Source organism: Malaclemys terrapin, chromosome 5 (genome assembly GCF_027887155.1).
Source record: "Malaclemys terrapin pileata isolate rMalTer1 chromosome 5, rMalTer1.hap1, whole genome shotgun sequence".
In the NCBI taxonomy this organism is placed as follows: domain Eukaryota; kingdom Metazoa; phylum Chordata; order Testudines; family Emydidae; genus Malaclemys; species Malaclemys terrapin.
The window spans coordinates 45,426,509-45,441,516 of record NC_071509.1 but is presented as its reverse complement, the minus strand read 5'-3'; the positions used below and the strand labels follow the sequence as shown (position 1 = coordinate 45,441,516).

The following is a 15,008-nucleotide window of genomic DNA, read 5'->3' as shown; positions in this document are numbered from 1 at the left end:
CTATGTAAACAAAGTAAAATATTACATGTGAAATAAACAACGTTAGTACAACTTCTGAGCATTGACTGCAGCAATAGCTAAAGCCCAAATTAGTGTTGAGGTAGCAAGAAAAAAACCTATTTTAAGAGTCTGCATGCATATCAGGAAACTGGGCATTTTTTCCAAAGACAGCAAGGTTTGAACCTGTGTAACCTGGATGATTTTACAGACTGATAGCTTAACACCACAAAGCAATTATTTTTAAAAAATGAGAGTTGCTATTTTTTCTTTGCTGTTTGATCTTCTAGTTACTATCTGACAAGACCATGCCTAAGTTCCCTGGTCTCAAACCTGATTCAGTTTAGCCTAGTTTTCTCCCTGCTCCTGTTGATAGTGAGAAAACAGAACTCCTATACCACCAGTCCAGTAACATCATTTCCATTCCAGTAATGCTCTACTCCCCACCCTGTCAGAATGCTGATCAGAGAGGCACTGTGCAATCAGATCAGCAATCTGGGAGCAGCACACTTTGCACTTCCACATCACCAAAAGGAATGGCAGCTGGCAGAAAAATATTAAACATTGCCATGATGCAAGGGAAATTGAGAGGTCATAGTTTAGGATAGAAGCATGATTCTGAGGGGTAAAAATCTTAGCTAAAATATGGCCAAAATTGGTCTAAGTGTGAATAAGAAATTGTACAATTTTTTGCCAACTTTTTGGATTACTAAAAAGACAAATCTACTAAATCACGTATTTGACACTTTTCCTGGTCTCACCTCTAAACTTGTATTAGGCAAGCCATACAACACACAACTTTGGGATTAAACCAAGGACAACTCTTGTCAGCAGATCTAGTCCTTTTCATTGGACACCATATAGAATAAGGTAGAATACAATATTAGAATGTCTAATACGGTCTGCAATAGATTTGCTAGAGTAAGAGTAAGGATATGTTTGAAACCATGCTCTGAAGCGGATTTCCAACACAAAATCGATAAATGGTTTATTTCACAGCTACTACGTTTTAACTAGTATACTGTATGTGTTCAAATCTCACCTATGCAGGGGATAGAATTTAGATTGTTTTCCTTTTAATCATACTATCAGGGAGCAGGAGTCCTGAGACAGAAAAAGGAAATCAGCTCTCTAAGCCTACAGGAGTCTTATGAGTTTTGGGGATTTCAGGACATCTGCAGAAGCCTGGTTGCTTCCCAGCCTCATGGAAGCAGACCAGACAACAGGGTCCTATATTTTGAAATGGACATCCTGGAAGATAAAATCAACTTGGCTTCCTAGCTAAGACGCAAGTTCATTAAATGTGACTGCCACATACACTGAAATGCTTACTTATAGAGTTATATTATTTACGATTTTGGGAAAGAAAGAAGACAGCAGAAGCCACCTTTATTTAAATTATTTCTTAAATCTAAATGATAAATAATCTTCATAAGTCCATACAATAGATATCTATGGTAAATGCTCAGCCAACATAACTGAGCAAAGTTAAAAATGGAAAAACGTATCTAATGCCTTTCTATGTTTTTTAGTCTTCCTCAGAAAGGACTATTTATTCCTTACCTATATGGCTGTACTTTACTTCCTTCCACTCCAGATTCCAGTGCTTTGTTCACTACTGCTTCATTTTCTTCTGGATAAACTGAACAAGTGCAGTAGACAATGGCTTGCACTTTATTGACTATAAACATGCAACAAAACATTTTTCTCATTTACCATTTTTGGAATAAGGAAAGCAATTTAAAATTCAAAAATATACAATATTTTAAAACACTTCTGTTTCAATTGTTATGAAAATCATTGGAAAATTATCAAATGAATAGTGAACAACATGCAGAAATAGTCAATGATCAGATCATAGAAGATATTAAATCATCCTTTCCATCTCTCTCCCCCCCATTCAAGTTAGTACAGTTCTAGTAATCTGTCCAATGTATTTTAAATTTTCAAAGCAACAGAGTTGCCAGCACATTTTCCAGCTATGCCACATTCTAATACATTGCATTTCCAGGAAGTTTTTATTGTTATTAAGATTACATTTTTCCTTTTCAAATGGCATCCTATTACATATAGTAAAACCCACATGTGCCAACCTACATAATTTCTCTCCAGTGCTTTTTTATTTAAATGTATTTCAAATATTTGCAGACTTAGGCACAAATCCAGGCCTGTGTGTGAGCTGTGCTCATGCTGTTAAGAACAGAAGGGTGAAGGGGATATGGGAAAGATCAAAGAGGGAATTACAGTAGAACCTCAGAGTTATGAACACTTTGGGAATGGAGGTTGTTTGTAACTCTGAACAAAATGTTATGGCTGTTCTTTCAAAAATTTACAACTGAACATTGACTTAATGCAGCTTTTAAACTTTACTATGCAGAAGAAAAATGCTGCTTTTAACCATCTTAATTTAAATAAAACAAGCACAGAAAGAGTTTCCTTACCTTATAAAAAAAAAAACACTTTCCCTTTTTTTAGTAGTTTACATTTAACACAACACTTTACTGTACAGTATTTGCTTTTTTTTGGGAGGGGGGGGCTCTATTGTCTGATTGGTTCCAAATGAGGTGTGTGGTTGACCAGTCAGTTGGTAACTCTAGTGATTGTAACTCTGAGGGTCTACTGTAATCCACTTTTTTACAGCCTTCCCAATCCTGGGGCCATGACTAAGCCTCCAGGTAAGTTCCCAACATAATGACTGTAGCCTCAAAGCTGTTATACTATGGGCTTGCTATCAGCAGCCCCTAAAGGCTATTCTGAGGAACACTAGAGCATAGGGATCCCGTGTTCATGCCTCCTGCCATGGAGACCAGAGGGGGTGGCAGTGCACATAGTGCTAGAATGACCCTATGCCACTTTGAGAAATCCCTGGCTGTCTAGGGGAATCTTTGTCAATGGTCATCTTTCTGCTGCCAGATTAGCATAAAGCAGCTGGAGCAGGTACCAGGATTTGGGCCTTAGTTCTTCCTTAGCCACCACACTGGACAAACTGCACATATTTAGTTCTTCTAAGTTGTTCCACATGAATCTGTCTCTCTACACTCTTTGTTTCTCTTCTCTGAGCCTCCAATTCATGTTTCTGGGCATTATAGATCCCATGAACTGAAGTCTCTTCCAGGTGCTGTTGCACCAGAGCAACAAACAGAGACAGACATGCAATGTCTCGGCACGTATACCACAAAAACCATGGCTGCTGTATCACACTTCAAATGCATTCTTAATGTGTGGTTAATGATTACTGTTTATTATTTGTACTACCACAGCACCTAGGAGCTCTATGCCCAGGCTACATTTACAGTTTAGGTGGACATAGCTACAGTGCTCAGGGGTGGGAAAAAAAGCAACACTCCAGAGCACCATTGCTATGCTGACCTAACCCCTGGTGTAAACACAGATCGATGGAAGAATAATTCCAACGACTTAGCTACCATCACAGGGGGAGGTGGTGTTCCTACAGCAACAGAAAAACTCCTTCCATCCTCATAGGCTGCATCTAAAACTATAGGGTTATGCTGGCATCGTCACGGCCCTGCAGCCATGCTGCTATAATCCCTGTAGCATAGGCCCTAGTCATGGGCATGGACCCATTGTGCTATGCACAGTATGAATAAAGAACGAAAACGTGGTCCTTGCCCTGAAGTTCATCCCTAGGGTTCTTTCTGCTTCCCGAGATTATCCCTCCAACTAAATAATGTTTTGGATATTTCCAAATCCTTAGGGTCTCAGTGCCCTCTTTACTCTGTGCATGCAGTAATAGCCTGATCCTGCAAACACTTCTACATGTGTGTAACTTTCCTCACGTGACTAGTCTCATTGTACTTGAAAAGTTATTTCCATGCCTAAGTATCTACAGAACTGCCACACTACTGTGGGGAAGCAGTAAACTGCTACCCTTCCAAAGTCACCCATGTACAACATATGCTTCTGTTTACCAACTTTTGAGTTTTTAGTTGCTCTTGATTCTTTGGCCCAGATCCTCAAAGGTATTTGAGGCACCTAAGTCACACTGATTTCAATGGGAGTTAGATGCCTAAATACTTCTCAAGACCTGGAGCATTGTCCACAAACTTCATTTTTATTTACTACTTTTGTTATTACAAGTAACATTTTCAAAAGCATTTAAGTCCCACTGAAAGTCAAAAGGGAATTAAGTGTTTTTGACAATTTTACCCTATAATTATATATCACTTTACCACTGCAGCTGGTAACAGGGAAAAGATCCTAATCTTACGGCTGCTTTAGTGGCTTTTATGTTCTTCTCTAACTTCGGCGCACGAAACAGGTAAGGAGGAAGGCTTATATAAATGTTGAGAGAAGGAAACTGAGGTAATAAATTTATTCACCGTAGACTATACGAGGTGGACATTACTTTGAGGACATGGTACACATTTACTGTTGAAGATTTAAAGTAAGCAATGCCTATTTTTTTTATACGTTGCATCAAATTATGGTCACATTTTCGTAAACTTGAGAGAAAACAGACTTACATCGCATTGCATGCATTAACTCCTGAAGTTGCGTCTCAGCAAGAATATGGAGTTTATTTTCAGCTACAGATCCTTGAGAAAGGTCTCTCAGCAATCCTGCATCTGAATGTAAAGTTATTAAAACAATAGCCAAATTCATTTTTACATTTAAAACTCATGTCCATATTTTATAATCCATTTGTTTTCACTGAAAATTCTCTATTAACAGACCTGATTACTGCTGACATAGTGAAATCAGATCACATGAACTGCAAAGTGCAAGGGTGCGTATATAATTACTTTTTCCCTCCTAGTTATTCGGTTTATATTTAAAACATTTCTCAGTATTTAAAGAAGATTTTGTACAATAAATCCACTTAAATCACTTAAGTCGATAAGGAGATATGGTTAACTGAAAATGAAATGCTTGACAATACCTTAAATCTTGAAACAAGTGTTTTATTTGTGACATATTTCTTTTGTGAAATAGACAACATACATTGAACGCTCTATTAGAATAATGCTCAACTTCATAAATCTATTTAATTAACTTGAAACTATTCTTAGAGATTTCTAACTGGTCTCCAAATCCTGTAGAGTCATCAAGAGCATTACCACAATGCTCATTTCCTTCTTGGACATCTTGAATTTTCAAATGCAAATCAGAACTAAGCAAAAAATCTTTTCGTTCGTTTGGCTTCTCTGGTTAAATGTCTCTCTCATTATATATCAAGTCCTGCAAAACACTGAGCACACCCTTAACTCCCACTGAAAAGGGATCTTGAGCCACAAAGATTGGCCCTGAACCAAAAAGTCTGAAAAAATAATGAAATTCTTTAATCACGGTTAAGTATCACCACATTTTGTTTTGTCAAAAATGTAATGACATACACATTGTGAAAAGTAAAAAATTGAAAATAAATTGAAACAAAATCCAAACCCACAGACAAAAATTAGGGTATATTTAAATCTGAAATTGCTCCCTGTCTGAGGTAACCACCTCAGCTAAGTAAACTTAAGGTTGAAGGTTTCATATCCCACAAAATGGTTATTATCGAGATAACAGAAACAGAAAGCACTCTCTTATACTGAAATGTATCTACAACCCTTCTAGGCTTCTTTTCTATTCCTCCTCATCCCATAAGCAAGTTTTAACCCTCGCTTCTGCTACGAGATATTTAATTTCAAATTTTATTAATTTTGACTCCTTAGTTCCCTGTCCCCTTTCAATAAGTATTAGTAATCAATGAGCTAGAAATTCCCCACTGAACGGGGAATATGAAGAACTCTCCCACTGGAAGGAAGAATAGGAGGAGAAAGGACCTCGCTGGTTGTGAAGTGTACATGAGAGAAGACATGGTTTGAAAAATGTCAGCAGCACTTCACACATTATACTAAGTTTTCTAGCCTTTATTTTTGTCACAACCTAAATGTTAAAAGTTAGGTACTTCATGTAATCTGTCAGAATAAAGTCCAGATTTAAATATTAGCTGATTCCATCTGATGAGTAGTATGAAGTACTGCAAAAAACCCAGGTTCTGTTTAAACACAGTATTGTTCATTAGGTTTTCCTATATTTCTCATTGCCTTTTTTAAATTAGGATGGGCGTGTAATTAATAGTTTCCTGTTTCATTTAAAAGTTTTTTTTTTCCCCTTCTGCTGGTTTGTACTAGTGAAAAAAAATTCAGTGAATAGTAAATTTGCCAACAAATGCATTTTTCGGGACACTGAAACTATTTGCAAATTCAAGTCAAATTCGGCAAATAGTTTCTGCCAAAAATTTTTTTCAAAAATATCAGAACATTTTGTTTCGACATTTTCAAATTAAACGTTTTGACATTTCATTTAGAAAATGTAGTTATGAATTGACATTCCAAACGTTCAACCTAAACAAAGTTTATGTTTTGAGTTTCAGTGAGGGAGGAAAAAAATCAGTGTCAGTTTGAAACTAAATTTTTTTTTTGGTTTGGCCCTTGAACCAAAAAATCAATTATTCATTCAGCCCTTCTACTGATCTCAAAAGTTGTAAACCTCCTTTTAACAATTGTTTTTAAGCTAGCCAATTTTGATATAATAAACAAAGATGAATTCTCCACTTGATGTCTGTCATAAGTGCAGTACCAGCTGGACTCTTAAGAAAATACATTTCTTTTTCATGTCCATGTCCTCAATAAATAGGGATAAGATTTTGTCAAAGCACAGTCACAGTAAAAGAAATAGGTAATTTTCTGCTATGGTCATAGAATCATAGAAATGTAGGGCTGGAAGGGACCTTGAGATGTCATCAAGTCCAGCCCCCTGAGCTGTGGCAGGACCAAGTAAACCTAGACCATCTCTGACAGGTGTTTGTCCAACTTGTTTTTAAAAGCTTCCAATGATGGGGACCTGACAATCTCTCTTGAAAACCTATTCCAGGGCTTAACTACCTTATACTGTAGTTAGAAAGGTTTTCCTAATATCTAACCTAAATCTCTCTTGATATAGATTAAGCCCATTACTTCTTGTCCTATCTTTAGTGGATGGCAACCTTGTGGACACTGCTGCTGCACAGTCACAGTTCATTAGTTTGTTTTGATCTAGTCCTCTTTGAAACAAGATTAGATCAAAGCAAACAAACTGTTAATCAGTGCTCAAATTATATGGGGACGGGGGGGGGACGGGGACGGGGACTGGCCTTCCACTCGGACTCCCCCCGCCCCCCCCCCGCCACCACCCAGACCCCTCTTCCCAGTGCAGAGCTCCTAGAAGAGTCTTTGCCCCCTTCATCCCCCAGGTTCCCTGCAGTGACCACTCTCTCTGTCTTCTTTCCCCCTTGCAGGTTCCTGGGCCCTCTACATCCCAGTCCTTTCTACCCCCAACTTGCCTGACCCTCAACCCTTCTCTTTCACCAGCTTCGCCAATCCGCCTCTCCCTTCTCTCTCCCCAGCCTATTGCTGGAGAAGGAATGGTCAGGATGGGCCAAGCAACTGGGCACTGCCCTTCACTTTCTGATTTGATGAAGAACCTTCTGTACAGTGGGATGTCTGAGCCTAGGAACTGCCAGTGAAGTGCTAAGCCTGGGCAGTAGGTCCCAGTACCAGGTGAGGGAGTAAGGGATCACGGGAGCTAAGGAAAGAGGGCAGAGAATGGGAGCTGTCACCACAGGGTATTGGGGGAGGGGGAAAAGACACAGCCCTGCCCCTTCTAGGAGCTCCGCACTGGGGAGAGGGGGCTCTGTGGACTGGGGGGACTCAGAGTGGAAGTTGGAGACACAAGGCTAGGGGAGGCAGATGGGGTTTTAGATGCGGACGTGGAGCTAGGGGTGGCTGGGTGGGTGCAGAAGTCTGGAGGAGGTACAGGGAGGCAGGGGCAAGGGCAAGGGCAAAAGACAGACAGGAGTGTAGGCGCGATGGGGAGGAGGATGCAGCTGATCAAAGACAACTAATGAACTAGACCTAGCCTTGGAGTCAGCGTGAATAGTTCTCTGAAGACGTCCACGCAGTGTGCAGCGGCAGTCAAAAAGGCAAACAGGATATTAGGAATCATTAAAAAAGGGATAGAGAATAAGACGGAGAATATCTTATTGCCCTTATATAAATCGATGGTACACCCACATCTTGAATACCGCGTACAGATGTGGTCTCCTCATCTCAAAAAAGATATATTGGCATTAGAAAAGTTTCAGAGAAAGGCAACTAAAATGATTAGGGGTTTGGAACAGGTGCCATATGAGGAGAGATTAAAGAGGCTAGGACTTTTCAGCTTGGAAAAGCGGAGACTAAGGGGGGGATATGATAGAAGTATATAAAATCATGAGTTGTGTGGAGAAAGCGAATAAGAAAAAGTTATTTACTTGTTCCCATAATATAAGAACTAGGAGCCACCAAATGAAATTAATGGTCAGCATGTATAAAACAAATAAAAGAAAGTTCTTCACACAGTGCAGTCAACCTGTGGAACTCCTTGCCTGAGGAGGTTGTGAAGGCTAGGACTATAACAGGGTTTAAAAGAGAACTAGATAAATTCATGGAGGTTAAGTCCATTAATGGCTATTAGCCAGGATGGGTAAGGAATGGTGTCCCTAGCCTCTGTTTGTCAGAGGGTGGAGATGGATTGCAGGAGAGAGATCACTTGATCATTACCGGTTAGGTTCACTCCCTCTGGAGCACCTGGCATTGGCCACTGTCGGAAAACAGGATAATAGACTGGATGGATCTTTGGTCTGACCTAGTATGGCCATTCTTATGTTCTTATAATTAGGGATAAAACTTTGACCCAACATAAAAACATCTTAAATATATAGTTTAGGAGAATATCATACCTCTATGGAGTAGCTGTTCTACCTAATTTATCAAAGTACTAAATATACTAGGAGACATTTTAGAGGTGTTTATTTGGCCAGCGTGAAGCGCAGCTAAGATAACACAGCTGTTGGAAACTGACTCTTTGCAATTCATGACTAAACTTGAACTCTAATTATCCAAAATTAAGTTATGGTGCCAAAATTAGATTTGTCTGAAATTCCACTATTCAAAAATTCCACAATTCCTAATTTTCAGATTTGTCCCCCTACCACTTCCAGTAATCAGCATTCATCTGTCTTTGCAATTTTAATTGCGCAACCATCCCATTGTACACCTCTACCCCGATATAACACTGTCCTCGCGAGCCAAAAAAATCTTACCGCATCATAGGTGAAACTGCGTTATATCGAACTTGCTTTGATCCGCAAGAGCGCGCAGCCCCGCCCACCCGGAGCGCTGCTTTACCGCGTTATATCCAAATTCGTGTTATATCGGGGTAGAGGTGTATTTATATGATATTTTGCATTTATACATGTAGGAGTATTCAAAGTATTATTCATAGGATCTATATTTTTGTAAGGTGAAATAAAAAAAAATAATTTGAATAATATTATTATTTGTATCATTGTAGCACCTGTGGCCTCCAGTGAAGAAATAGGACACTTGGCTTAGGCACTGAACAACAAAAAAATTGTCCCTGCCACAGAGCGCTAACAAGTTAACCAACTGTGTTTTCATTTTCTTTAAGTTTAATTATACTGTAGTATCAAAATTACCTTCATGTTCATTTAGAATAAATTCTATTGGATTACTAACACCCAATCCTGAGCACCGAGGTAGCAGCAGAATAACTTTAGCCTTTTGCAGTCTTTGATCTGTTGGTTCAATCTCAGTAAAATCCTCATGTAGTAGCTCAATATCTGAGAAACAAGGAAACACTGAAAGGTTAATATGAAAGTAATCCAGTAAAATTTTAATCTAATAAAGCAGAAAGCCTGCTAGCATTATGCTAATTTCACCTAAAACAGTTTGTCTACCATTAAAATATGAATACTTATAATTAAAATCCAGTTACTTATCAGTTACTAGATTTTTCATATTGTATTATCTCTACAAGGGCCTGGATGGGCCCCCTGAAGGGAACAGTGTCATATAATTTAAGGCCAGAATAAACCACCAGCTCATCTAGTCTGACTGCCTTCCTACTACAGACCACAAATACTACCCAGCACCCACACAGTGAACCCAGCAACTGAAATTAGACCAAGGATTTACAGGTCTCAGGAGAACAAAGTATTATGTTTTACTTTAGGCAGAGAATAGGACGGACTGAGAGATACCAATGCTCGAGGCCTCTGCTATGGCAGCGACCTGATTAAGTGAGGTATACCCAGATGATCTTGGCAAGCAACCCAGGATGCAGAGGAAGGGGGAAACACCCTAAGGTCACTACCAATATGACCTGGGGGGAAATTCCATCCTAACCCCATATATGGTGATCAGTGAGATCTTCAGCACATGAGCAAGAACCAGCCAGCCAAGCAAGAAAGAGAATGCCTGGTACTATCTCAGGACACCAGCCCCTCCCCATCCAGTATCCCCTCTCCAGTTGTTGCCATCTCTGATGTTTCAGAGGAAGGAAAGAAACAAAAAAACACCTACATAACAGCAGCATACATTGGACGGGGGTGGGGGGGGGGATGTCCCTTCCTGATTCCTTGAGGTGAGCAGTTGAAGCCCTGAAGTGTGAGATTTAGGAACACCAAACAGGATCCTTGGGACTGCTGGGTCCTGCTGCCCACAAGGAACCCCATCATATAATCGCACTCATAAATTTGTCCAGCTCTCTCTCAGAACTAGTTTAGTTGTTTGCTCCCACAACTCCTATTGGGAAGCTGTTCTAATTTCCAGCCTGAAGTTGTTCATGGCCAGTTTATAGCCATTTGTTCTTGTGCCAACACTGTCCTTTAGCTTAAATAGCTCTTCATCCCCCCATGATGTATATTTATAGAGAGTAATCATATCCCCTCTCAGCCTTTGCTTTGCTAGGCTAAACAAGCCAAGCTCTTCCAGTCTCACCCCCATAAAATAGGCCCTCCATTCCCCGAATCATCCTAATAGCACTTCTTTGCACTTGTTCCAGTCTGAATTAATCTTTCATGATCCCATAGCTTTGGCTCTTTCTGCCCCAGTGGTGACCCTAGGACGTACCTCTCAAGCGTCCCACATTGTGCGAGACATCCCACATCTGGCCCTGATATTTAAGGTTGTTTCACGGAAAACAGGTGTGAAGGAAGCATGAGGCCCCCGCTCCACATTCCACTCCTTTCCCTCCTCTCAGGCAGGGCAGCCAAACAAAAGGTGCCAACCCATCTCAAGTCATTAGTTGTCAGGCAAAAACTTTGGATCGTGGCAAAGGAGAGGGAAAAGAGGCACTAATGGCACTTGGGACTGTGAGGAGGGAGGGAACTGTCACCTGAAACAGTAGAGATGGACCGAGAGAGAGAGAGAGAGAGAGTGTGGGAGGGAAGAGGAGGAAGGAGGGAGTTGGAAGAAGGGACAGAGGGATAAAGATGAGGAGACAGGCAGGGAGATAGAGTGGAGCAGGGGATAGAATCAGGACAAAGGGAGGGAGGAAGGCGAAAGAGAGAATGGAAATTCTCTCCTCATGTTGCCTGCTTTGATCATGGATTTTATTTCAGTTGCATTTTGTGTTTCTTTGTATAGGCCACGTATAATCTCTGAATAGTTGACTAAGAATTGGGAATCTCATGCACGCCTGTACTTTCAAAAAAAAAATTAAACTGTGTTCAGGAAAATATCTGATGTCCTTCATTTCAAGGTGTGTTGTCCCTCACTGCCCCTCCTTTCAGAGTTCAGGTGTTGAGAGGTATACCCTAGCAGGAAGCTCTGCCTTGCAAGATAGCTGTATGGGGGTGTTTAGGTTAAATCCCAATAGGGATTTTTAGAGACATAGCTAAGATTGCCTCTCTGAGCAGAGCATATCAGGTGCAGCTGAACTCAGAAGCAGCAGATTGCAAAGATACTAACGACAGGCAGTACATCACATTGCAGCAAAGCTTTCAAGTGATCTCTAGGGGCAATGTTACTGGACTCTAAAAGGAACATCCTCTCCCTCTTCTCCCTTAAGAAGGATGCTGTGAAATGAGGCTTGAGGGTACAAACTGGGAATTTTCTGTACAACTCTCTCTCTCGCCACACAAAAAACACTCACTACTTATTTGCCAAATAAAATACTTGATAAATTGGTGAAGTGTGGTATTTACTAGACTTGTCACTTAATTTCACAGTTGCAGCAACAGAATTTCTCATGGGATTATGACAGAACATGTGAACCTCTAACTGACTTAACTCCTTTAAAAAAAAACACACCACACACACAAAACAAAACACAATGCAAATATTTACCTAACCCTGCCCTGATGGTGCATGAATGAGAACACTGACAGACATTTTTAAATATCTGAAGGATTTTTTTAAATACATATTGTACCAGAAACATTTTTAAAACATTTTTGCTCAAATAAAGAGTAAGCTTTAAAATGTGGCAGAATTACCTGGGATCTGGAAATAATTGTATTATTAAATAAATGTTTAACACATACTTCCACATTCCATGCGTGTGAATAGCTCCTTCAGTTCAACTTCCTTTGCCTGCGATTTTACACCACATACAAAAACTTTGGATGTGCTCTGATTTGACAACACTGACATGTGGGCAGCAGTCAGCCGTGAACCTATATGAGCTACTATGATGTCATCATCCATGTTCAATAAGGCCTTCACGGAATGTACAGCAAGGCTGCGAGACTTATCCTAAAAGATAATACATGATGCCAGTTAAATAATTAAATATGGCTAATTAATAATTGGTAGATTTAGGTTGTTGAATTTTAGCTTCAGATTAATTTGGTTACTCCAAGTACTGTACTCTTTCCAACTAGACAAGTGAGTTCAGTTCCTCTTACCAATGGGTGGGGAAAGAAAAACAAATCTTTATAAAGTCTGGATGGCTTAGATTTAAATATTAAAATACAAACCTCACTGATTCTAAATTTAAAAAATTATAGAATATCATTCCAACTCCAACACACACAAAAAGGTTGAGCTGTCAGTGGGCACAGAAGAATGGGAGAAACAGATAGGTATGTCTGTCATCCCTGGCAAGGGGGAACTCAATAATCATTTCAAATGCCTGAAGTCAGGCTGCTACATGAAGTTTACAATGACAAAGAAAAATGCAAGGATGTTCACATGGCTGTCTTATGCAGTTCTAGGGGGGAAATTCTCTCTCACAGTCAAATAGAGCTATGAAGTAAACCTTGATTGAAAGGGAACATAAGCTCTTGGCAACAAAGCTTCCTTTTACAGATTTGAACCCAAAGCGACTGCAAAGCCTCACAAGACCTCCAAAAAGAAAAAACGGATTATCTCAAAATTAGAGGTTGGTGGGCAAAGATGTACACCCTCATCAAGATCAACCGTTACCTCTTCCAATTTGAGGTTGGGGCATACCTCTTTTACTGTGGAAAAGGACATGTTTTATTGATATGTCCCCGGAGGCAAATGGAACCTTGTTTTCTGATGACTTTGGGAAATAGTCCTGTTCAGCCAATATGCCTCTTTTATCAATGATCTGGGATGACATTAGAATCCTCTTTCAACCTTGATTATCAGTGCAATGCCCACTAAGATTCCCCTTTCATAGGTGAATCCTCACATCACTACAGTATACTGATGGCCTAGTATAGATAAAGCTAGAACGAAGACAGGTAGAGAACATGTTACAAGTCTTGTGCTGAATTTGACTGTGACAAACAATTTTAAATAAACTTATACAGTAGCTTTGCAGGAGGTGAAGAAGAGTTTCATTGCCTCCATCATAGCATCTGCAAAGTTCTAATGAGCAGATCTGTTCTGGATGTTGAACAACTTGGTTAATCTGCATCATATCAATAACAGAGATGAGTTTTTCCCAGTAGGAGTTATTTTGCTGATAAAATCATTTAGATTAGGATCATGCTATTGGATACTGTTGTAGGAGGACCATGTGTCCGGGGACTCAGACTGTTACTAGAGTTGAACGTCAGTATCTCCTTTAGATAGGGCAGTCTTATTCTGTAGCTGTCTTACTTAATATGCACATGGGGCCTTTACGAGTGTTACAAATAAGGGGCCAAGATTTTCAAAAGTGACTATTGAGCAGCCCTTTCAAGGTTCTCAAGCTGTGCATTCAAAGTCACTCATCACTTTTGAAAATCTTGACTATAGGTCATGTTGTCTTCAGTACTAAGGCCTTAGGTGCTGTGGACAGCAAGGAAAAAGTCCCCCACATTCATCTGGTCATGTGGACTTTTATAAAGTGCTTATTGCTATTTCAAACAAAAAAGCTGATTTAGTGTAGGAACAGGATAGCAGCAGAGCTGTTGTATAGGGGCCTCACACCATCTGTGTACTATGATGGGGATCTCTGCACCAGCTTTGAATAGGCTGGCATGGAGGTGATGCTAAGGGCAAGCCAGGGGAAAAGCCACCAGAGTTTCTGAAGCTTCAGTGGCTGGGAACCCCTATGCATGCAGCATGGAGGGGGAGTGGCCACTATTTCAGCCTAGGGAAATAACTGCAGTAGAAATGTCAAACATTCAGATGCCATTATTTATCAACTAGAGAATTTGTTTTCAAAAGTGCCAAAATGATATAGGAGCTTAAATCCTATTTTCAAAGACAAAAGGTCCTATGTCTCATTTAGATATGGGACTCTTATACTTTTGAAAATTTTACCCATAGTCTCTATTTAAAAAAGTTTTATAATAAAAATCTCAACTCAGACGTCATACTGATTGCATTGGAGTTACCACGTTGAGTCATATTTGCAGTTGAGAATAATAATACTTTCGGAAGCAACAAGGGCCAGGTTCAATATCTAGCATTTCCTCTTAACAATACAAAACAGAACCGGCTCAAGCCCCCACCCAGTATTTTGGGAAAACGTACTATCATCCCAGAAACCTCCAAGAGGCAATACTTTCCCATTCGCAAACACTGAGTCTGTGTATAACAAAAGAACTTTTAATAAAAGGGAATGGATCCAAGCATTCATTTGGGACAATACCACACACACATTCAAAAGCATGCAGCCATAAGCAAAAACCTGCCCCCACTGCATGTTGGGCAGTTCTTTGCCTCAGTTTCCCACCTGGCAGTGGGAAAATATGATAAATGAATGTCTCTTTAACACACCAC

General features: G+C 39.9%; 1 protein-coding gene across 4 annotated transcripts in view; it reads right to left on the bottom strand.

Moving 5' to 3' along the window:
- Positions 1 to 15,008, bottom strand: part of NSUN7 (NOP2/Sun RNA methyltransferase family member 7) — a 54,645-nt gene that overhangs the window by 9,058 nt on the left and 30,579 nt on the right. For all 4 annotated transcript variants that reach the window (XM_054030185.1, XM_054030187.1, XM_054030184.1 and 1 more), the window contains 4 exons: positions 12,371 to 12,581; positions 9,521 to 9,664; positions 4,482 to 4,583; positions 1,561 to 1,678 (listed from right to left, as the gene is read on the bottom strand). In XM_054030185.1, coding sequence (XP_053886160.1) covers positions 1,561 to 1,678; positions 4,482 to 4,583; positions 9,521 to 9,664; positions 12,371 to 12,581 — 575 coding nt within the window. The remainder of the gene's footprint in view (positions 1 to 1,560; positions 1,679 to 4,481; positions 4,584 to 9,520; positions 9,665 to 12,370; positions 12,582 to 15,008) is intronic.